Below are 24,821 nucleotides of genomic sequence, written 5' to 3'. Positions count from 1 at the left end.
TAATGGATAACATCCTGGAAAAGCTGTCCAGCCCTCCAACACAAAGGGTTTGCTATGTATTTTCTCTGCTAGAATAATCTGACAATGTATATATTTGCCGTCTGATTTTCTTTGTGTTTCATGTCTGATGTGTGAAGGTAGGGACCATCTTACTTCTGATGTTGTAAGCAACTCTGGAAGCCTTTTTGGCTAAAGAGTGGGTAAAAGTGCTTTAGATAAATAAATAATAAAGTCAATAAAATAGAAAATTACAAAGCAGAACCATAATACACCAAACCAACCGACCACGTAAAAAACTGACTTTCAACTGACTTATGAACATTCATCCAAGAGATACTTCAGTGTTTTGTTATAGAAGTGGAACAGACCTCAAATGCACACTATGGCACTGCAACTTCTGCTTAAAAATTTCTAAATGAAGGAGAGTCTACTACCTTCCAATACAGTTCCACTGTCACACTGCAATAACCATAGGTGTAGAACTTGAACCATGATCTGAGCTTCCAGTTGTGTGCAAAGTTACTCCTAATGTTCTGTTGAAATTCCCCTCATGTAATTTGAACCCTCTGATTTTACGCTCAGAAGCAACAGAAAAGGGACTTGTTCCACCTATGTGACAGACCTTCAAATATCTGAAGATAGCTATTATATTGTCTCTTAATTACCTCTTCTCCAGGTTAAACATAACCAATTCCTTCAACCTTTACAATCCAGTTTGCTTTCATTTTCTATCCTCTCAGATTAATAAGTTGTATCCAGGGCTGTGGAGTCGGAGTTGTGGAGTCGGAAGCAATTTTGGGTGGAGTCGGAGTTGGTAGAAATGTACCGACTCAGACTTCAAAATAAATTTTGATTGACAAATTTTTTAAAATATAAATTCAAAATGTCAAAGAAGCTTCCCATGAAGTCAGCTGTAGTTGAGCATTTCACCATAACTCAAGATGGAAAACATTGTGTGTCAGTGTGACACAGGACCCAGATGAAGACAAATATTTAATTTTAATATTTTAATATTTAACATCTTAACATCTTAATATTTAACCAATTTAATACTTTTTTAATATTTTAGTGTTGAGTTTTGTAGCTGCTTATGTGTTTAATTATGTTTAGGTTTCTGGTATAATTACTTTATTTTTAAGTTGTTTAATACATATTTTAATTGTATATTGGATGTTTATGTTGTGAACCGCCCAGAGAGCTTCAGCTATGGGGCGGTATATAAATTTAATAAATAAATAAATGCTGTTATGCCAAGATCAGCGCATATTCAGGCAGTGATAAAAATGCTCCTATGAGAGCTTCCAATTTAAAAATACATTTACAGCCCTTTCCAGGGCTGTTGAGTTGGAAGCAATTTTGGGTGGAGTCGGACAGTAGAAAAATAGGAGTCGGAGTCGAAGGTTTGGCGTACCGACTCCACAGCCCTGGCCGTAGCTTCATCTTCACAGTGCAGCAGCCTCTGGAGGCGGAGCAATGTTAACTGTCAATCCAGACATCACACCAAGTCACAGTCAGCTCACGCCATTTTGCATTCTGGTTTGCCAACTGACAAATCATGGCTTTGTCAATTCAGACATGATATGAAACCACAGTTTTCCTTTAACCATGGTCTGGTGCAATGTCTCAGTTGAGCCATTAGCTATATCTGGGGTGGCTGACCTGTTCCTCTTCAGTTGTTGCCAGATTCCAACTTCATTAGCCAGGATAGCCAGTAGTCAGGGATGATGGGGGCTGTTGTCCAAAACACCACATTAGCCATCCCTGAGTTACACAATGGCCGCATTACATGATAATCCATAAGCGTGACTTTAAACCAAGAATCACTGCAATTTGTTTGGAACTCAATGAACCATGATCCCCGATTCAGATTTAGCCTTAAACCAGATATCATGATTTGTTTCTACCCAACACAAGCAGCACAGAGAAGCAGCATAATTGGTTTGTGCACAGGAAGCAATAGTTTGGCTTACTGTAATATACAAACATGGCTACCACTTGTAATTAGCAACATCCATATACAGACAACAAAAACTTCAATGAATTCCTTCTGAAGCTGAAGAACAGTTGCTTCCCCTAATTTTCCATATTCTGGTAGTCATTCATCACTCAATCGAATCAGTTTCATTTAACTGATGGATGCCACTAATTACTTTTATTACATACACTGATGTAATTAGATGGCTAAAGTATATTCTGATTTCCTATGAATATTTAATGCTTTGTTATTTAAAAACAGGTATTTAACTGACAATTTTATAAAGTGAAAAGTAAAATTTAACAGGATGTCTCAGCTCAAGAATAGCTTCACACTAACATAGACATGCACCTTAATACATCCAATATTTTAAAAAGGCACCTACAGCACTTAATTTCAGCATCTGCACCACGACAAACACTGGTTTTCAAAGCTGTATCATCCCAACAGCAAGATGTTGATAATTACAAGCTCTACATCCAAGCACAGGCCTAAACAGAATCTTTTATCAAAAGTGAAAACTCCAAAAGAATACAGAACCACCATGTAATAAATTCAGTTTCATTCCAGCAGTTGCACAGTGTAATTAAAGCTGGGGAATAGTTGCTTCACACAAGTATGTCATTGAATAATTTTGTATCCATTCAGTAAAGGCCTTGTCTAGGTTCCAATATGGTCTTGCAGTTTATGTAGTTCACAAACTTCCAGCAGCAGGTGCCTCTGTGACTAAGACATCAACATTTCCTACTAGTTTAAAATGGCAACCAAAGTTCTTATCTAATTACAGAACTTAACTGGAGTACCTACAAGAAGTACCTTAAGACTGCAATCCAATACATGTCTACTCAGAAGTAAGCACCACTGGACTCAATGGGACTTACTTCCAAGTAAATGTGTATTGGATTGCAGCCTAAATTTATTTTCTGCTTAAACATGGGTCACTTTGGTTGTGGGGCACAAATGCCCGATGCCAAAGTACTACATATCCAAGTGAAATTGAAGAGTTCAGAATGTCTATCTTTCTCAAACATAAGGAAAACAAAACAGAGTTACCATCCTAAACTGAACTCATTTACTACATTCTCTCTACTTGCCTGTTCCACAAATAATAATTTATTACTAGTAATATTCAGTAGCAAACTCCAAACAGATTTTCTTACCAAAGTTCAAAATGTTAAAGCATTAGCAAAGCGCTCCTAATAATACTGACCTGGCGATATATGTCTTTGTGCAAAGTTTAAAATTTGTTTTTTATGATTTTGACAATGGAAAAGCAGACTGAGGCACTACTTTATTTACTCTTCTGCCTGGCTGCTAAACCCTCTCCGATATAAGACTGGGCACCTCTCAAGTATATCTCACAATGAAATTCCATTTTCTAAAGAGAAAAAAGCAAGGAAGCTGCTTTAGACAGCAGTGCGTAATTAAGAGAGCTCAGTGACGCATGTGTCGTCAGCTACAGAAAAAGGGTTCCACATTTGTACTCTCCTTTTCTTCCCAGTTCTCAGAAGCCCCAATGTTTCTAGATACAAAGCTAATGCTAAAAGGTAACTGGAATGGGGTAAGGGAATTAGAAAGCAACATATTCTACTTCTTGGGAATGTTTAAGTACTGACATCCGCCATTTTCTGAGCAGAAGAGGAAGACATGTTGGAACAAAAACACAAAAGAGAGCAGCCATTTCCACTGTTATATCTCAATCCTCAGAATCACCAGTACCCCTTCTTGCTTAAGCAACTGCAGTCTCAGGAATGGGATAATTTAGTTGGCGCAGGGATGTGGACGGGAAACAAGCAGCTGGCAGGGAAAGATCCTTCAAGATCTTTTTCCACATCCACTTTGTTACAGCTCTCAATAACTCTTATTTCAGGTAATATATATGTAACACTTCCTCTACCAGTGAAAAACAAAATACATTAATCCTTTGGGGAAAAGAGATAATAAGTACTCTACCTCCCCAAGAGCTTTTATTCTTACCGTATGTGAGGGATGCCAACTCCCCCTTGCAGAATCTTGTATAGTTTGCTTTCATATAACAGCTGGGGATGCCTGGCCTTCTGAGACTCCAACTTCACAGCTACTTCCTGCAGTGGAGAGGGGACATGGGTCAGAGATCCTACTGAGTAAGAGGGCTGTATTTCTCCACTACGGCAAATTTGAGGTCAGAGCAAAGCCTTCTATAAGAATATCCTCATTAAGTCACAGGCTCTGCAAACATATTCGACACAGTGACAACTTGTGTAAATATCCATCCTAGGAAAGGAAACCATCAGGCTACTAATGCTAATTTATCATTCCCAGAAAGAGTACTTAAAAGCTTAGATGAACATGCCTCCTTTTGCTCTTAGACAAGATAATTTTGAGTGCATGAAAATAGCATCGGTGGAGTCTCTCTTTAGATCACATAGGGATCCCCCAAATAAGAATGCCCTCATTCACCACCTATCACTAGGCCGCCTGGCGTCTTACTACAAACACTACTAAGCTAACCACAGCTTAAAGTAAAGAGGGCATTTTCAAAACTCTGAATCCAGCACCACAGTCTCATCGCTGCTAAAACAGGAAAGAAACCCACTTAGAGATTACAAAAAGCCACATCAAAAAGGTTCTTATGTTTTGTCACGATGCTTTTCTAACTAAATATGCTGACCATATGGTCGTAATAAAATCTATCTATCTTTCTAACTAAAGAAATAAATTCAAGAAGTAAACCACAGAGAGGTATCTATAAATGTCTAAACTAGACAGAAAGTAGTGAAAAGGAAGACAGAAGCGGCCCTCGGAATAAGGGCGAATTGGGGCAACCCTATAACAGAGTTCGGGAACCTTCCTCTTTGGATAGAGCTATCTAGCTTTCTGGTGGTTTCCGAAGGTGATGTTTGGCCAGATGGGGAGCAAAGTGAAAGCGACCTCTATCCTCTGACGCTACAGCGAGTGTGGAGAAAGAAGAGGGACAAGGAGAGGCCCGGGCGCCCGCCGGCCCTTACCTCCCCGTTGGTAATATTAATGGCCAAGTATATGTCCCCGAAGGAGCCCGAGCCGATCTTCCGCACCAACTTGTATTTGCCCCCGACGATGAACTCGGCCTTGGAGCCACTGCTGCTTGCCATGGTGACCGAGAGGGTGGGGAGGGGGAAGGGGGGTTATTCACACGGTGAGCGCCCGCCTGCCGAGTTTTTCCTCAAGGAACCCCTGCTCCGCAACTGCCAGGGGGGAGTGGGAAGAAGAGGGGGAGGACTCCGGTCCCCGCGGCTCCTCTCACACCAGGCCCCTGTAGAGAAGGCGGAGGTCCCACACGATTCCCCGGCTGTCAGCGTTCTCTGTACCCTCTTAAGTCCCTTAGTAACCCTCAGGGTTGGGAAGGGAGGGAAAAGTCCAAGCGGATCCAGCCGCCGCCGCCAACTGGCGTTTCATTCGGCCGCCGCCGCCATCTTGTCTGCCTCTCTCTCACACACACACACACTCTCACACACACACTCTCACGCTCGCTCGCTTTCTTTGCTGATATCCAGGATACAAAATGCCTCCAGCCCACGACCGACGCTTCTTCACCGTGCACAGCACTCTGGGAAACAGGGAAGGAAAGCGCCTCTCTGCGCATGCGTTTCCCAGAGGGAGGAAAAAAGGACAAGCAGGAAGTGTGCGTGATCTTAACGACTTGGCAGGGCGAGGCGAGTTTAGCGCATGCGCAAAAAGCAACTAATTTTTTTACAGTAGCTCCGCCCTTCGTCAGGGTAAAGAACTCCCTGAATCACGCAATTGTCATCATGCCATACACGCAACAAAAAAAAGAAAAGACTAGAGGTGTATAGCGTACGGTCCAAAGTGAGGAAAAGATGCTACGTGCGCGCGGCATTACCTTGGCCGCAGAAAGCTAGGAGGATCCTCAGCGTGAACGAAATGATCAGTTCAAGCCATAATATGGCCGTGTTAAGTGTGTGAGATTTCCATATGGCCTGCGTCGATTTATTTTTAATTGGATGTAAGTCCCACTTGGCTTCCAAGTAAATGGGTGTCCAAGATTACGACCCAGAAACGGGAGGAAATCAGGAGAAAAATATCCTAATTGTGAAGATAAAATGTGGGCGGGAGGACAGGTATACCTATTTTAGCTCTTCTGGGAGGGAAGCTGTGATACAAATTAATTTTTTGTTTTGCTAGTCTCCTGACACAGGGCAGTCCACTTGCCCTACAGCTGATTTTGTCAGTGGTGCCTTCAAACCCCAGTGTCTTTGCCCACGTGGTTTGTTTCCTGGGCAAAGGAAATAGGGTGCAAAGAAAAACACTTCACCTGACATCATTGTGATGCTAGGTGATTGACAGGTGGGCAGCCCTGCCCTTCTGCCAAAATGGCTTGTATGGGTTGTGGGAGGTAGGATCAGGCCTATCAGCTGGACCCAGTTCCCCATCCTTGCTCTAGTGTAGATTACTTACAATTAAGTTTAAATACATACCAAAAAAATCAAAATTTAAACAAATCAATAGATAAAGCAGTAGCTTCCACAGAAGGGGTGAGGAACTTCTCAGGAACCAAAAGTGGTATTAACATAAAACCTTCAGTCAGTTGTCAAACATGGCTAGATGATGAGGAAAGTCTTAATGCTGAAAAGATTTTAGTCGGCGCTCAGGGCAGCATTCCACAGGATCTCAAAAGTGAAAAAGCCCCTCTCCCTTGTTGCCATCCTCTGAGCCTCTCTTGGAGGGGGCACGCTGAGAAGGGCTTGACATGATACTTGTAAGGTCTGGGTATATTCTACACAGGAGAGGCAGTCGGTCATTTACTTGCATAAAGCTTTATAGGTTAAAGCCAACACCTTGAATTGGGTCAACTGCTACTGATTTCAAGTCAGAGGTGCTGCTAGATTAACTAAGCACATAGAAGAACAAGCCTTGCTGAAGCAGAGCCAGCATGGCTTCTGCAAGGGAAAGTCCTGTCTCAGTAACCTATCAGAATTCTTTGAGAGCGTCAACAAGCATATAGATAGAGGTGATCCAGTGGACATAGTGTACTTAGACTTTGAAAAAGCGTTTGACAAGGTACCTCACCAAAGGCTTCTAAGGAAGCTTAGCAGTCATGGAATAAGAGGAGAGGTCCTCTTGTGGATAAGGAATTGGTTAAGAAGCAGAAAGCAGAGAATAGGACTAAACGGACAGTTCTCCCAATGGAGGGCTGTAGAAAGTGGAGTCCCTCAAGGATCGGTATTGGGACCTGTACTTTTCAACTTGTTCATTAATGACCTAGAATTAGGAGTGAGCAGTGAAGTGGCCAAGTTTGCTGATGACACTAAATTGTTCAGGGTTGTTAAAACAAAAAGGGATTGCGAAGAGCTCCAAAAAGACCTCTCCAAACTGAGTGAATGGGCAGAAAAATGGCAAATGCAATTCAATATAAACAAGTGTAAAATTATGCATATTGGAGGAAAAAATCTGAATTTCACATATACGCTCATGGGGTCTGAACTGGCGGTGACCAACCAGGAGAGAGACCTCGGGGTTGTAGTGGACAGCACGATGAAAATGTCGACCCAGTGTGCGGCAGCTGTGAAAAAGGCAAATTCCATGCTAGGGATCATTAGGAAAGGTATTGAAAATAAAACAGCCGATATCATAATGCCGTTGTATAAATCTATGGTGCGGCCGCATTTGGAATACTGTGTACAGTTCTGGTCGCCTCATCTCAAAAAGGATATTATAAAGTTGGAAAAGGTTCAGAAGAGGGCAACCAGAATGATCAAGGGGATGGAGGGACTCCCTTACGAGGAAAGGTTGCAGCATTTGGGGCTTTTTAGTTTAGAGAAAAGGCGGGTCAGAGGAGACATGATAGAAGTGTATAAAATTATGCATGGCATTGAGAAAGTGGATAGAGAAAAGTTCTTCTCCCTCTCTCATAATACTAGAACTCGTGGACATTCAAAGAAGCTGAATGTTGGAAGATTCAGGACAGACAAAAGGAAGTACTTCTTTACTCAGCGCATAGTTAAACTATGGAATTTGCTCCCACAAGATGCAGTAATGGCCACCAGCTTGGATGGCTTTAAAAGAAGATTAGACAAATTCATGGAGGACAGGGCTATCAATGGCTACTAGCCATGATGGCTGTGCTCTGCCACCCTAGTCAGAGGCAGCATGCTTCTGAAAACCAGTTGCTGGAAGCCTCAGGAGGGGAGAGTGTTCTTGCACTCGGGTCCTGCTTGCAGGCTTCCCCCAGGCACCTGGTTGGCCACTGTGAGAACAGGATGCTGGACTAGATGGGCCACTGGCCTGATCCAGCAGGCTCTTCTTATGTTCTTATGGGTCCTGAAACATATAGGCAGCCCCTGCACTTGTGCTAATACTGGTGTTACATGGTCAGACAACCTAGTATCCATCAGCAGTCTGGCCACTGCATTTTGCACCAGCTGAAGTTTCTGAACCATCTTCAAGGACAGCCCTGTGTACAGTACATTGCAGTGATCCAATCTAGAGATTACCAAAGCTTAGATCACTGCAGCCAGGCTATCTCTGTCCAGATGGGTGTAGCTGGGCTACCATGTGTAGGAAGCCACTCCACACCACCAAGGCCATCTGTGTCTCAAGTGATATAAGAGAATTCAGAAGAACTCCCGCACTAAGAACCTGCTTCTTGAGGGAGAGTGAAATCTCTTCCTTCATGGGGTCTTCAGATGTGAAGCTTAAATTGGCTTTTATGTAAAAGGACAGTACCTGAAATGTGAAACCTGTGTTAGCTAAAATATTTATTACTGGAAGCTTGTTCACCCATCAAATAAAATGTACCGTTTGACATATGTATGGTGATGTTTCAGTGGCTGGCCTGTAATGCCACAAACCTATCTCCATTTGTTCCTCACTTGAGCACAACCTAGCCATGTTGTTTATGGTGGTCCAAATGATGTGAGTGTGACTATTTCTGCTGATTGCCACTTGCAGTAGGCACATTTGAATTTCAACAACTCAAATCAAATCAAGATCAGTTATGAGGAGTTTTCTCAAGATCTCCAAAGTACATGTTGGGGATCTCCTTAGAGACTGCAATCACAGTGCATACATTGGGCTATAAAATAAATAAATAATAGAGAGATCTTTATCACTCTTGTGCAAGCTGGGCACATACCAGTTTTGCGTGAGACCTCAGCATTTCTTTTTAAAAGAAAAATAAATAGAAATGGTTATTCACCCCACTCCAAAACCACAAGCATCCATTTTGCCCATTGTGAAACATGTTTTAGATTTGTAACATTTATTCTGCACTTTTTCTGCACTTTCTGGATTTTTTTTTAAGTGCATGTGTACAGGTGCAGAAATACCTGCATGTGTGTCCAGAATGGGAATAGGGTAGTGGAGAGGGGGAGGAGTGATTGTGGAGGTTGTTTTTTTCTTTTAAATAGTTATAGAATATTTGAAAGTACAATTGGTCTGCATGCAAGTCAATGGAGCATGAGTTTGTGCATGCAACTGAAAGCTCGTTTTGGCCTGGGAGAAGGTCAGAGGGGACAATTTAAAAAGCAGCACCTCTTACTTGAAATCAGTAGCAGTTGGTATAGTGGAGCCTCCCTGCAGACACCAGCATCGCTGCAGTATATCAGAATGGGACTTTGGGGGCTGTGCTGATGCACCGGCAGGAGCTTCAGATGGGCTCCACCGGTGTATCTGCACAGCTCTGACCTTGCCCAAGCCCATGCCTGTCCAGGTAAGCTGTAGCAACACTGGTGTTAGGAGGGTGGCTACACATCACCATATTGAGTGTGACTGCCTGAAATATAGCTGTGGACTCCACTGCAGGGCTGCTGAAAACTGCTCTCTCTACATAGATCTCCAGCCTTCAGCAGGGGTATTAACAGTGAACTCTATGCTGCAGGTTTCTTGTTCTTAGCCCAACCTGCAATGTGGGATTAAAACAATAGACAACACTGCAGGGTTGTTGTTATCTACTTGCTCAGCTTTAGCCCAACCCCCAACCTATTATAGTAGCCTAATACCGCTGGACAAAACTGCAAGGTTGTTGTAAACCACTCAAAGCCTGACCTGCAGTATTCAGTGTAAATGAAATGCTGTCTCCTAGCCATAGCCCCATCCATCCTGCAATATAGGGTCACACCTGCAATTGCTTTGGAATTTGTTAGCGTGTTTTTTTAAAAAGTTTCACACTAAATCAGAGCGGAGTTAGAAAGAGCAGGAACTGGTCTCTGCTCCTATCTTTTGGGGGGCTCTTTTTGGGATGGGGTGGAGTGGACGTAGTGGTGCCCAATTACAGTTACTTTAAAATATTTAATTTCACCATTGATTTTCATGGACAGCTCTCACTTCTGCTTCTGGGGACATTTAAAAATACCTTCTCAGTACAAATCAGGAAATGACCTATCCAAATAATGGTTCTTTCTACCATATCTCTGTCTATCCTGTTCTAGCCACTCCATTCTAATCCCCCCTCCTACCTAGTTGCTAGATTTTTCCTCTCTCAGCCTCAACATTCCATACTATTATGGGACTCCTTGCCCCCTTATGGGTTTTTTTTATCTGTATTTCAGATGTTTTGTACTTGTGCATACCTCAGGATTACCCCAAGTCTACCAGTGCCTCTCTCATGTGCGCAGGTGGTGCAGGTTTGGCTATATTAAGCGTGGGCACAAGAAGACTTGTATGGATATTGCTATATAGATACTGATACATTTATTTTTCTGTATGGTGAGACGTACTAATTGTTAATCCAATGAAACTGAATTGTCTTGAAGCATAATCACACTGCTTCCTTCTTATCCTAAGTAATTAAATTTTTAACATTATGCACATCATTAACATCCTCTTTTTCTCACATGTGATGTGGCTCTTGAATAGGCAAAAACACCTGTCTGCTTGCACTTTGCTTTCTCTCTCTCATCACACAAGCATGAGAACACAGGAAGCATCTGCCTAATGAAACAATACATGCCTGGTGTAATGCACAGTAAACAATAAGTGCAAACAATATTTGGAATGAATATGCTAAGAAGCAAAATCTTAAAAGAAATGGGCCCAGTCCAGAACATTGGATCTAGGACTTATGGCCAAACTAAAATGTCTAGTTTGATCCTAAGGAGGAGGTCTAACACATAAAATGGATTTAATAGTCTCCTGAGATTTAAAAATGAAAAAGGTACAGCAGGCTACAAATATGATCAGAAGAAAAATAGAAGAGGCTGCTTAAACTTTTCCTGTCATTGTTGGGTTTTTTGTTCAAAATGACTCCCCAATGCATCTGTTGGTGAAAAGATTTAAGCCTGGGCCAAAATCCCCACCTCCCAGTTTCCTGAAAATTCCCTTGCTGAAAACATGGACCAATTTTCTACTGCTTTCTTGGGATGGAATAAATCCCCCCCTCAAAATGGGGGGGGGGCTGTCCTTACCTTAGTAAACTGTATGAGAAGGCCAAGTATTTTCCATGTGTCTCATTTTTCTAATAGTGCCACAGGGCTTTCTCCACAGGGTCTGCACTTCCTGGAATGTCTTTGGACCAATGCAATGTGACTGTGTCCTAGAACAGTCGGTCATGAAACCAACTAGAGAGGTGGCAACCTTGGACTTAATCTTAAAAAGCACCCAGGACCTGTTGTGAGATGTAGATTTTTTGAACTGATTAGGAACAGTAACCAGGGCCGGCTCCAAAGGACGGCCAGGTGGGGCCCTGGCTGAGGGGCCCTGGGGCTACAGGGGCCCCTGAGGAGCCCCTCTGCTAACTTTCTGTGATTTGCAGCAGAATCACTACCGTGGATTGCACAGCAAGAGCTCCAGAGCCCCCGGCATTCCCTTGCTTCTTCAACCTACTTTTCTCGGCTGAGGCAAGATGGCAGCAGAGGCTTCAGCCCCTTAGGGAAACCTCAGCTGCCATCTTGATTAAGGGCAGCACTGTGTGCACAACAGCCAAAAAAGGTAGGTTGAAGAAGCAAGGGAATGCCGGGGGCTCCGGAGCTCTTGCCATGCGATCCTCGGCAGCAATCCTGCCATGAATCACGGAAGGGGAGCGCTGGGGCCCAGGACATGCTTGTGCCCAAGGGCTACGGCATGTCTGGGGCCGGTCCTGGTAGTTTCCCTGCAAACAAGTTAGAAAGAATGCTGAGTAAATGGATAACTAGAAGCAACCTGTGTTGGACTTTCTTGGCAACTGCCGATATTGTTGATTTTGATATGGTTACTGTCAGCAGGGATGTGTGCACACATGTGTGCCATCAGCCAAGATGGCAGCAGAGGCTTCAGCCTCTTAGGGAAACTCGGGCACCATCTTGGCTAACGGCAGCGCTGCATGCGCAACCGCACAACAGCTGAGAAAGGTAGGTTGAAGAAGCAAGGGAATGGCTGGAGCTCTTGCCATGTGATCCGTGGCAGCAATTCTGCTGTGAATCGCAGAAGGGGAGCAGAGAAGCCCCTTGGGGCACCTGTAGCCCCAGGGGCCCTCAGCCAGGGCCCCACCTGGCCGTCCTTTGGAGCTGGCCCTGGAAACTACACAACATCGCATCAAGCAATTGTTATCTCTCAGTTCTGGTGCATTTGCAGCTGTCTTCATGGCAAAAGGTATATGGCAAATCTCTGTGCCTGAAACCTTTTTCTGGAAGGGACTCTGAGGAACTGAGGCAAGTAGTGGCCACAAGAAACAAATTTCTTAGTCTTAGTGACAAATTAAAAATTGACAGATCACCAGATGGCATCCATCTGAGAGTTCTCGAAGAACTCAAATGTGAAATTGTTGATAGTTTAACAAAAATATGTAACTTCTCTGTAAGATCAGCTTCCATACCTGAGGACTGAAATATGTCCAATTGTTATGGGCTGGCCCTGTATGTATTTCCCATCTAATATTCTTTATAATATATGTATTAATCCTAATGTATAGGTTATTATATGTCCAGAGATGCAGACCTCCTTATAGCCTTAAAAAGGTAAAAAGGGAAGAAGTTTTTCTGATCCCTTCTCCTTTGTCTAGTTTTGGGCAGCCAGCCAGTGTACTGATAATGGCTACAGCTGCCTGTGGACATGTAGGAGCCAGAGGAGAAAGCTCCTTATATGGTGTGAACAACACCCGTTTCTGGTAAAACTGACTAGTTGTTATGATGAAGTCCCGTTTTTTGTTGTGCAGGCGGCATGACAAGGCTTTTGCTGCCTCTGGCAGGAGGCACATAGAGATGGCAACTGATAAGAACACAACTGTGGACCATGATTCTTATAAAATGGAGAGGAGTTTCTTCATTCAGGATCAATCCTACAGACTGATCCAACGTACTGCTATGCTACTAGCTGAGAGGTCCGAGGCTTACACAAGGGTGAGATTATTCAGTTTCTTTAAAGATAGAAATGTACTGAAATGTACAAACAGGGAAATGTAATTGGAAAGATGTTGATCCCTTGCATTATGTTGATTCCTTGCAACATAACTTCACAAATATTGCAATGTCGTTTGTGTAATGTCTAAGTCTGAATTAATAGCACATTATACTGTAAGATTTGTTAAATGTATACTTAATGTAGACGCCTAATACTGTACAAACCTGATATAAGACTGAGCTGTAATATGTAAGAGATCTACTGGTTAAGGCCACTGTATGTCATTATGTGTGTATAACCAGTCAAGATTCTGCCCTGACCTATATGATTCTGATTTACTGGCTGAAGCCAGATACATACAGCATATGTATAAAGAACAAATAAATATTGTATGATGTATAAAAAATCTTCTGCTGTTGAAGTTCCATTAGTTTTCCTCAGATATCCCTAAACCGTAGTGTGTTCGTTATTTGGTGGAACTTTGACTGTAGTTCGCCCCTAGACCAGCCTTTCCCAACTAGTGGGCCGTCAGATGTTGTTGGACCACAACTCTCATCAGCCTCAGCCAGCATTGCCAATGGTCAGGAAAGATGGGAATTGTGGTCCAACAACATTTGGTGGCCCACTAGTTGGGAAAGGCTGGCCTAGACAGACCGAACTGCTGGCAAAAAAGTATGGAAACTCAGGTGACCATAACATTTGTCATATAAGTTGTCTGTGTAGGTATGTACTAGCGGAGTATGCAAGAACCCTCAATCCTATGCTTGTACAAGAAAGAGTTGGTTCGAGGCCATCTCACAATGTAACACCAATTTTTATAAAGGAATCCAGACAGAATCTGGGAAATTACAGGTCAGTTAACTTAACATCCTCCGTGGCGCAGTGTGGTAAGCGGCAGTAACGCAGCCGAAAGTTCTGCTCACGGCCAGAGTTCAATTCCAACGGAAGGAGGAAGTCGAATCGCCGGTAAAAGGAGTCAAGGTCCACTCAGCCTTCCATCCATCCGTGGTCGGTAAAATGAGTACCCGGTATATGCTGGGGGGTAAAGAAAGGCCGGGGAAGGAACTGGCAATCCCACCCCATATATACGGTCTGCCTAGTAAACGTCACAAGACATCACCATAACAGTCGGAAACGACTCGCACTACAAGTGCGGGGACACCTTTACCTTTTAACTTAACATCTGTTCTGGGGAAAACAGTGGAAAGTATTGTTAAAGATAAAATAACTAAGCATACAGAAGAACAAGCCTTGCTAAAGCAGAACCAGCATGGTTGCTACAAGGGTAAGTCCCTTCACATTAACCTTTTAGAATTGTTTGAGAACACCAACAAACATACAGAGATGTTCCAGTCAACACTATGTACTTATACAAAAAGCTTTTTATAAAGTCCCTCACCAAAGACTCTAGAATAAGCTTAGAAGTCATGGAATAAGAGGAGGGGTCCTATTATGGATCAGTAAATGGTTAACAGCATGAAGCAGAGGGTAGGAATAAATAGACAGTTCTCCTAATGGCAGGACATAGAAAGTGGAGTCCCCCAAGGATACTTAATACGACCTGTGGTTTTTAACTTGTTTGCTAATGATACCCAATTGTTCAGGGTGGTTAAAAAAAAAAGGATCGTTTAAATTCCAAAAGGATCTCTGCAGACTGGGTGAATGGGCAGTAAAATGGTGAATGCAATTCAGTGTAAGCAAGTGTAAAGTAATGCAGGCTGGGGGAGAAATTTTTTCACATATACACTAATGGGGTCTGAACTAGTGGTGACTGATGAAGAACGAGACCTTAGGGTCATAGCAGATAGCTCAAAGATGTTGATTCACTGTGTGGCAGCTGTGAAAAAGGTGAATTCCATGTTAGGGATCATTAGGAAAGGAACTGAAAATAAAACTGGCAATATCATAATGCCATTATTCAAATCTATGGTGTGAACGCACTTGGAATACTATGTACAGTTCTTGTTGCCACACCTCAAAAAGGATATTATAGAGCTGGAAATTGTTCAGAAAAGGGCAACCAAAATGATCAAGGTCAGAAGACACTTGCTGGGGAGGGGGAGCCACAGAATTAGCTTCCTGGCAGGTGGATCACTGTTGTTTATCAGGAGGGAGAGTAATGAGGCAATATAGAGGTTGGTGCCGTGCAAATTCACTGGTGGAGCCAGTTGGGTGTTCCTGCTAGTGCGTTTGCACCATGCAACTTCCCCACTGCCTTGCCCCCTCCTTCTAGGTAAGCAACAGGGACCCACCTGCTGGAAAGGTAGTGGAGTGGCTCCGCCCTGCCTGGCAAGCCACCTGATCAAAGGGCTGGGGCAATGCTCCTATGAGGAAAGGTCACAACATTTGGGGCTTTTTAGTTTAGAAAAAAGGCAAGTAAAGGGGGGGATGTCAGAGGCGTATAGAATTCTGTGTGGTGGGGACGCCTATGAGGAAAGCTCACAACATTTGGGGCTTTAGAAAAAAGGCAAGTAAAAGGGGGGCATGATAGAGGTGTGTAGAATTCTGTGTGGTGTGGACTGGAGAAAGTGGTAGGGATAAATTTTTCTCCCTCAATAGTAGAATCCAGGGCCATTTTATGAAGCAGAATGCTGGAAGATCCAGAACAGACAAAATAAAGTAGTTATTAATACAACATACAGTTAAACTATGGAGTTCTCTCCTATAAGATGTGATGGCCACCATCTTCAATGACTTTAAAAGATTAGAAAAATTTGTAGAAGATAGGGCTATAAATGGCTACTAACTATGAGGGCTGTTTTCTGCCTCCACTGTCAGGTGGTATACCTCTGTAAACCAATTGTTGGAAAATACCAGTGGGTAGAGCGTTATTGCACTCAGGTCCTGCTTGCAGACTTTCTAGAGCATTTTCCTGTCACTTTCCTTATCACAAAAAGTTATTTTGGAGGGGTGGGTTTGTTATGCGAGACCTCCCAGTTAACAACCTGAGTTTGCTGGTATGTGATTAAGTCCCACTCAAAAATAGCAACAGTCTGGAAGTGCCCACAGACCTTGATGAAGCGATGTGTATGTGTGTATATGAGTCCTTTTTGAAGGATGTGGCTACTTGAACCATTTGAGACCCAGTATGCAATAATTAGTTCCTCTGTGTGCTCTGACAGCTTAAGCACATTTACTTTAATGTATGTGTACAGGATACATGTGTGCCTTCAGATGTGTAAAAATATTAAGAACTATTGCATGCATATCTGCTTCGCTGCAAGAATATATGTTTTACTGACCTGCTTCTGAAATTCTGGTGAATGTTCCCATTTACAGTGGTACATTTGTTTAAAAAGTAAGATTGGAAGTGGAGCTCTGTTACTTTCTGTACCATCTTCCTTCTGCCATAATCTAGAAACACATATGGATATGCACAAAGCACTTCCATATACTTGTGGAGGGGGCTACTGCTTTTCCCTTCTAGAGGTAACCTCTCATACCTGCTAGAACGGGTGTTTGGGGGGTAGCTTTTGGGTGGAGACACAGATGCTGTGGTAGAAAGCAGTGGGCAGGAAGCTCCCATGCAGAGCCTGGATATCATATATACTGTAGATGTCTTTGGATCTCAGCCTATACTTACACCCTGTTCTTCCTAGGAAAGTTGAAGGCAGCTTACACAGGGCTGCCAGTGGTTTCCGATCCAAACACTAATCAGATCCATATCCACAGCTTCCAAAATTCTACAGTATCAGGTGCTTCCAAGTCATTATTTAAGACACTGCAGCAAATCCAGGCAAAGTGGAATGCACAGCAGGAAGTAGGTCATGCTTATATGGAAGTTCTTAATTTTTTTTTTGACACTTCAGCACTAAAATAGAAACAAGAGCAAAGCAGCAGAGGACAATTCTTCTGGCTGTGCAGAGTGTGATCACTTCTTTGGGCTCATGGTTCTTTCTATCTCCCACACAGATGGAGGGGGTCCTCCTCTTACAGTCTCACTGAACTGGTAACCAAATTGTGTACAGAGAGCCTAGACAGCCAAACTCAACGGCTCTTAAATATTTGGCTGCAGTTGTCTGCTTCTATGCAAGGAAACAACTGCTGGATTATGAATATATTTTTAAGGATACCTATAGCTAGGAAGCCAGTTAAATTAAATTGTTTCAATCATGCACTGATAAGGTACACAAACAAAAATGCAAGTTATCTCCTTTGGAATGTTTCTAGTGATAAATATGGATGATCTCTATTCATTTGTCATAATGTTTTGCCAGTAATCTGAGCTCATATATGTTAACAAAGGGTTTATTTTCTATGTTTGGTCAGTACTCCATACACATCCAATCTTGTCCCTTCCCACTACTGTTCTCTTACATGATGATTATATATATATATATTAGGTTAATATAATTTTCATTTTCATGTAAAATAAATAAATAAAGACATATGTAATAGAACTGTGTATATATATATCTGTCTGTGCATCTGTATACTTTTTAAAATGCCTTTATTTGCTTCCCAGTTACATTGTTTGGCTTTCTTTCTCTTTGTGCCTTGTCAGGTCCCCAGCTTGAGTCAAGGAGGCTCAGGCTGCGATCCTATACACACTTACATAGGAATAAGTACCTTTGAACTCAGTAGGGCTTGCTTCTGAGTTGACATGTCATAGAGTTACTTTGTTAAATAAATTAACGATATGTGTCTGACTTGAGCTTTAAAAATTGTAGTGAGTTATATTTGGCTCCTCAAATTGCCTGCTATTTTGAGACTGCTTAAGACCTTTATTGCAGACATAATGGAATGAATTATGGTGGTAGAGTGGTGGAGTCTTCCCCCCCGCCCCCCTGCCCCCACCCCCTGCCCCCTGCCCCCTTTTTTTGGCCAGTCTATACTAGTGTAATTTGATGTATCCTCACATCCTTGATCAGCTACCAACTTCTCTGAATTGCATTGGCAATATGTATGCAGCACTGACTTCTATAGATGATTTTGGTGCATTCCTTCTGGGAGTTCTCAAAGCAGCTGCTCTAATTTAGCAGTACATTGTGAAGCTGACAAGGACTTTCCAGCCCCCTTACACCTTCTTTTTTTAAATTTTTCCTCACTTTTGTTCTAATTCTCCAGCAATCTCTACCTCACATCCTCCTTTTGTCAGACTGGCTATTCAGAGAACTGCTCATTGCTCAGGGCTTAATATTTTTTCATGTATTTGTACTTCTGCTTTGCATGTGTGTTAACTCTCCCTGACTTCTCAGAATAATGATGGCATAAAAATCCAGTTTAGTAAATAAATACAGTTTCAAGAGTCACCAAAAATGGATTTTCAGGGATGGTAGCAACATCTTTAATATACAATCTCCAGTGGTAATTTTGTTGCTAAGCAGGGAGCTCTTTTACCATAATTTACTCTTGTCCATCTTTGGACCATGATGTGCAAAACGTTTATGGTTGAGAAGCACATAAAGCACTTATGGGTGCTCTTTATGAGATTTGGGCCATTTGAAAGTTGTTGTCGCTTGAGTCATGCCTACTTGGAGGATCAGGAAAAACAGGTCTTCACCTATGGGCCTGTAAGTAGACCATATATGGGTATTAAAAAGCAATCCAACTCACATGGCTGCTTCAGATTTACAGTCTTGTATAATACTGCCACCTAATGGATACTTGCATTATTGTTTAAATTATTTCTGTTGACACACAGGCAGAGGGATATAACTGCTACAAAACCTCTAACCCTACCCCTACCCTTCTTCCCAAAGCCACTTAACACCTTCTCCAGGTCTATAAAAAAATCTCTCCACTTTGATGTTTGTTTTGGTAAATATTGCATGATTAGCAGACAGAATCTGTGAAGAAGTTCAATATAGTAGAACCCAGAGCTTGGAAAAGTTACTTTTTTAAACTACAACTCCCATCAACCCAATGCAGTGGCCATGCAGGCTGGGAGTTGTAGTTCAAAAAAGTAACTTTTCCAAGCTCTGGTAGAACCTCCCTATAGCGCGTTTCTCTGAACTGCAGATTTGGATATACTGTGGGTATGAAAACGTCCCCCGAGTAAAATACTGTTTACAGAACACGGCTTTCGTTATAATGCAGAAGCCCTATAACACAGGCGTATCTTTTGTCCCACGACCCCCACATTATAGTGAGGTTCTCTGCTATATTAGGAAGCAAAGTAGCTTCCTAGTAAACATTGTAGAATAGTTAAGTATTTATATGTGGCCTTTTCCCATTTTATATTTTATTTAAGCATTTGCATTTTGCGTTGCTTACATTTATCTCAGAAACAAAATAACAAAGCTGAATCAGTAATGAACTGACATGGTGAAAGTCTTTAGTCCTCGCTAAAGCCCCCTCCTTTTTCTTGTGCATTCATGATTATTTGTGCTCATGATGGTATTGGGGCAGTTATGCACGATCCTGCTTTCAGTTCTCTTTGTGCCTGCTCTTGTTGCCTGTCCTGTAACTTCCTGCAGAAATGTTGTAAATACCACAAATGATCTGGTTTATTTTTTGTCCTACCTCTGTTGCACAGTAGTGCAAGAGTGCCCCTCCAGACTGTGGATGAGTGAGAAATGTGATAAAGGCAAACTGTACAACAGACTACCCCACAGTTTGCACGTTTGCTGTCTTTGTGGAGCGGTCTTGTTTGCTACATGCTTTTTCACCTTACCCCCCTTGGCGATACTGGATTTTTTTAAAAAAGCAGTGACTATGACAACATTGTTCTTGAAGACATCTTTGATCTGAAGTTCTGAAATAGGTATTCCCTTCAAATTCTGTGTCATCGATGTGATGAGGGAAGCCATTAACATTCATTGTTTGATTCTTAATCTGTCTCCCCCTTGTGTCTGTTTTGTAAAATCTTTGTGACTTTAGCTAAACTCACAATTCTTTACTAGACTGTTGCTTCGGGCAGGCAACTACCTCCACACTGAAAAACTGACAGAGGAATGGGAAGAAAGCAAAATAAGTTAGTTAACTGTAGGTCAAATAAGTTGGTTAATTGTTGGTCAAACAGGCTAATGGTGTAAGGTCAAGACAGCAGAACTCAAGGCTTGAACATAAATTGGGTTCAGTGTTCAGTTTTCAAAATTACATAACAAAACCAAGCTTGGGGGGGGGAATCAACTGTATAAGCCTCATTTATTTATGTGTGGGGAGACAAACTTTTGTCCCCTCTCCTTGAACAGACAGTAACCCTGAGGCAAGATGCCTACTTGATGGACAATTACCTGGCTCATTTAGTTTTGAATTTTAAAAAATGCAAGCCATTGTTAGAAAACAATAGTGTTATTTTTTGGCAATGGAAAATGACAAAGTGGGAAAAGCAGAAGACAACAAAGGTCTAACACAACAGGCTGTAACTAGTTGCCAGTTTGTCAAAATCAAAAAGGCAACTAAACTGGCACCAAACTGCAAACTATATCCCTGTTCTAGACAACAGTAACGCAGTAACACTGGGGAAGCATCACAGAACAGCTAATAAAGCAGAATGGTGTGTGGATGGTCCAATATAAATCTACCACTAATGCACTATTATTGCATAAATGGCATGCTGAAGAATCCAGATGCAAAATACAAACAAAAAAAGCTTAATGGCTTGAATAGGATCAAACTGAACGTCACAAATAGGGTTGCCAGGCTCAGGGCCTGATAATGATTCTGTATCTTTAAGAGAAGAGAAAATTCAGCCAAGTGCAGGTTTTCTTGCAACACTGTAATGGGAAAAACCACAAGGTGGAATTCTCCCTTCCCCCTGCACAACTTTTAAAGATACAGAAGAAGACCTCTTGGCTGACAGGCCTGGCCTCCCAGAGGTCTTCTGTATCTTTAAAAGTTGTGCAGAGGGAAGGAAGAATTCCACCTTGTGGTTTTCCCATTACAGGGTTGCAAGAACACCTGCACTTGGCTGACTTTCTCTTCTCCTAAAGATACAGGATCAGTCTCAGGCCCTGAACCTGGCAATCCTAAGATGGGGCAGGCCTCATTTCCATTTGTGTGGAAGCAAACAGTTGGGGCACCATTTTAACTATGGCTGCTTGCTTATGACATCTTTATCTTTGCTTATTTTGTTCTCCACACAACACAGGAGTGGGATACTGGCTAGTGGTGGCCCCAGGGAAGAAATGGCAGAAAGTGAAAGAGATCACATTAATTGAGGAAAGAGCCTCATTTACTATCAAATTGCAAAAAAGAGTGGGAGAGGCTTGTTCTACAGTTTGGGTTGTGGAAATATTACAATTAAGGTTCTGCATGCTAACTTTATTGCAATCCTCTGATGTGCTGTAATCTGATTCTTTGGATTCTTTAACGTGTATTGATACACTGCAATGTGTTTGTCTATGGGGCTTTTTGTGTGTAGGTATGGGCCCCAGAATTATTAAAACAGCAGTTCCACTGTGAAAGCTTAGCCACAGTGCAAGCTCACTTCTGTGACCTTGTTTACCCCACTTAATTCCTCTGCTTTCTCTTCCCTTTGCATTCTGTGAACAGGATTCTCAGAGATCACAAGCAAACCAAATTAGCCCAGAGGATAAAGACCCCACAAAGAATGTTGGTATGTAATGGGTACGTACAACATGCTTTTAAAAATATATCTGTGAACCACCTTTTTGTTCACACACACACGCATCACAGTCACTTGGTTCAGTATTAAAGCAGTACATTTTAATTACCACGTTTAAACATTCTTTGGAAACTAGCTCCGTTTTAAACATTTCCTACTTCATGCATGCTCATGCATGCTCATGCACACTTCTGCATGCAAAAATAGCACTGAATAACTTGTGGAAACGTGGATATGATTAATGCTTACTGAGTCAGTGAGGATTTACATTAGCACTCTATTTGTAGAAAGCCATTAGGATACAATACCTTGAAAGGTAAGCAACAAGAAGCTGTTATCAATCACTTTTCTTGGAATAATAACAACAATAATAGGAGGGTATTATTTCCTACCTTTCTAACTGTGGATCTTTTGTTTCTTTGTGTCGATGTATCTAGTCAGGCACTGTAGCAAATCCATGTTATAGGGCTTCTGTGATTTGATCCACCAACACCAAAAGGAGTTGAGGGGCAATTCCCTGTCTCTTAGACACCAGATGAGCCAAACACAGAAGGGACCTCTGTTTCTCTGTTTGTCTGGGGCTATGTACTAGGGATGTACTAGAATTCCGCCCAATTCGGATTTGGTGCCAAATTTTCCATTAATTCATTTATTCTCTATCATTGCAGATCGGATATTTATGTAGTGATTTTGCGTGGATGTTTTTGAATACAGGTGTTGTTGTTTTTTAAAAAACTGACTCTAAAATATTGATATTAAGAATTATAATTTTATTGGTATTTCCTTTCATTTATTGAGATTTCCTTTCAAAATATTGAGATTTCCTTTCAAAATATCAATATTAAGATCTATACATAATTTTTGCGAGGGGAAAAAAATGATAAAAGCAGTGGCTAGCAGACAAAGAATGAACTCAAATCAATACCAGCCTGTTAGGTTGATGGAATGCTTTCAAACTGGCACTGGTGATGAATCCCATCCCTGCTGTGTACACATTAACCTGCTTGTAGTGGATAAACATAGTTTTTCTCAACCTGGAATTGTTCATGCTCCTCCTCATGCTGCTTTAAATCTAGATTGATCCTACATCCTGTTCTCCACAAGGATGGGTGTAGTTACTTGATAGGCATTTGAAAACCTTCCCCTTCTGGAAGGTTTGGACATATTTGATTGTATAGATCAAATGATTAAAGCATGAAGAGTCCCAGGACATCGGTGTCTCTGGGGGCATGGTCCAGGACATTAAATAATGTGTTTATATGATCTAAGTTTTGTTACTAAATGTACTGTTCTAGGCAAAAGAGTCTCATAGTCAATTCACACATTGCACTGAAACATGATTTTCACTAACCGTAACTTAGAACCAAACCATAGTTTGAGCTCATGCAAGCAAACTGTGGTACAGAGCTGTTTGTCTGCTTTCATGATCCCTTTACTCAGTACTTCTGTTTCAAGGTGCAGTGGCTAGCTGTAACTATATTTTATTTATTTATTTATTACATTTATACCCTGCCTTTCTTTTCATGATAGAAACCCAAGGCGACTTCCATATGGTTCCCAGGCGGCCTCCCATCCAGGCACTGACCAGACGTGACCCTGCTTAGCTTCAGCAGGGAGCTGGCCTTATGTGCCTTCAGACCATAGCCTGGGAACTGATTTTGTCAGTTCGGACATCATGCCAAACTATGATTAGCATAAACCATTGTTTGCATACCTATTTCAAACCATAGCTTCCAATTCCTTTTGCTGGCTGTTTGCAAACCATGAGCTTGCAGGATGGCCATGTGCCCTACTTAAAAATACATGCCTCTGTCTGAAGAGCTGTTAAGACACATTTCTGTTTGAAGGGCTGTTTGATCCAAGACTAGTTTAAAGATAAAGGGTTGTATTCAACTCTGTCTATGGGTGAGTGGAGTGGACCTCTAGTTGTGCAATGAGGCCACCTTCCTCTCTTCCACCTGAAGGCCTCCACACACCCTCCAAATGCAAGACACATATATCTCCTTTGTTATCTCCCTGGGTCCAGTGCACTCCTAGCTGTAATTCAGTCAGCTCTGCCCATCTCCTGGGACTGTTCATGCTTTGATCATTCTGTCTATGCAACCAAATATGTTCAAACCTCAGCTGTATCACTCAGAGGGCTGCAAAGAGTCAACAAACCAAGTGGTCTATCATCTTTATAGAACAGCCCTGATAGCAGATGGAGTCAGAGAGGAGAAACCTGAAATAATTAATTCTGCCCGGATTCGGAACCTAATAAAAAGAGAGGCTTCCAGATTGGGACTTGCTGTCTATTATTTATTTATTTATTTTGTATCCTGCCCTTCCTCCCAGTAGGAGCCCAGTGCAGCTAGTTCCTCACTAGATGATGGTGGTGCTTAAAATCCATGCTTAAGATCTTTATCACAATGTGTGCAGTCATGGATCCAAATCCCTTCAAAACTCATATAGCTGGGTGGATTGGGTCAAAACCCACAGAAGTAAAATTGCATTTCCCATGCTTCTTCATACTTATCCAATTTGGGTCATTTTAAAAATAGTATATTTCACTTCTTTTTAAATTGGGTTGTATATCCAACACTACTGTTTGCTTGCACAACAGATTTCCATTTGCAGAGTGGAACTTCCCCCTCTTCTTTCCCCTGCAGTCCCCCGTGCACCCTCAAAAACCAGGCGCAGATTTTAGGGACACATGAGGAGAGGGAGGGGACATCCTATTGCACAAGTGGAATGCTGCTGGTGCAGCATGGAATACAACCCAGTATTTTTTAGGCTGAGTGCCTCTCCGCTCTACTGTCTTTGTTTTCATGAAACCCTTTAAAATAATACATTAAAAATTGAGTGAACCCAAGCAACTCTGTCACCTGTACCAATGACATCCCGTTTTAGAACCTTTTCTTTTTGATATGTGCTTGCATTTTTTTCCTTTGAATGATGTGTGTTTTCCATTCCCATCCCATGCACTGGAGCACATGGCTCCTGCACATTTTTGTTCAAAGGTGAGAGACAGCTATTTGGCGGGGGGCAGCAAAAGAAGCTAGCCCA

The 24,821-nt window shown here is 42.0% G+C and overlaps 1 protein-coding gene across 8 annotated transcripts in view; it reads right to left on the bottom strand.

Moving 5' to 3' along the window:
• Positions 1-5,625, bottom strand: part of CSNK1A1 (casein kinase 1 alpha 1) — a 45,752-nt gene extending 40,127 nt beyond the window's left edge. For 4 of the 8 annotated variants that reach the window (XM_061616849.1, XM_061616853.1, XM_061616847.1 and 1 more), the window contains exons 1-2: positions 4,963-5,624; positions 3,953-4,059 (exon numbers count right to left, since the gene is read on the bottom strand). In XM_061616849.1, the coding sequence (XP_061472833.1) occupies positions 3,953-4,059; positions 4,963-5,085 (230 nt within the window). In that variant the 5' untranslated portion in view covers positions 5,086-5,624. Of the gene's footprint in view, positions 1-3,952; positions 4,060-4,962 lie in introns of all 8 variants that reach the window. The other 4 variants (XM_061616848.1, XM_061616852.1, XM_061616851.1 and 1 more) reach the window with 3 other exon arrangements.
• Positions 5,626-24,821: the final 19,196 nt, after the last annotated feature.

This window comes from Rhineura floridana, chromosome 3 (assembly GCF_030035675.1).
Source record: "Rhineura floridana isolate rRhiFlo1 chromosome 3, rRhiFlo1.hap2, whole genome shotgun sequence".
Classification (NCBI taxonomy): domain Eukaryota; kingdom Metazoa; phylum Chordata; class Lepidosauria; order Squamata; family Rhineuridae; genus Rhineura; species Rhineura floridana.
Note: the sequence above shows the minus strand (reverse complement) of the source record. Positions and strands in the feature narration are given on the sequence as shown.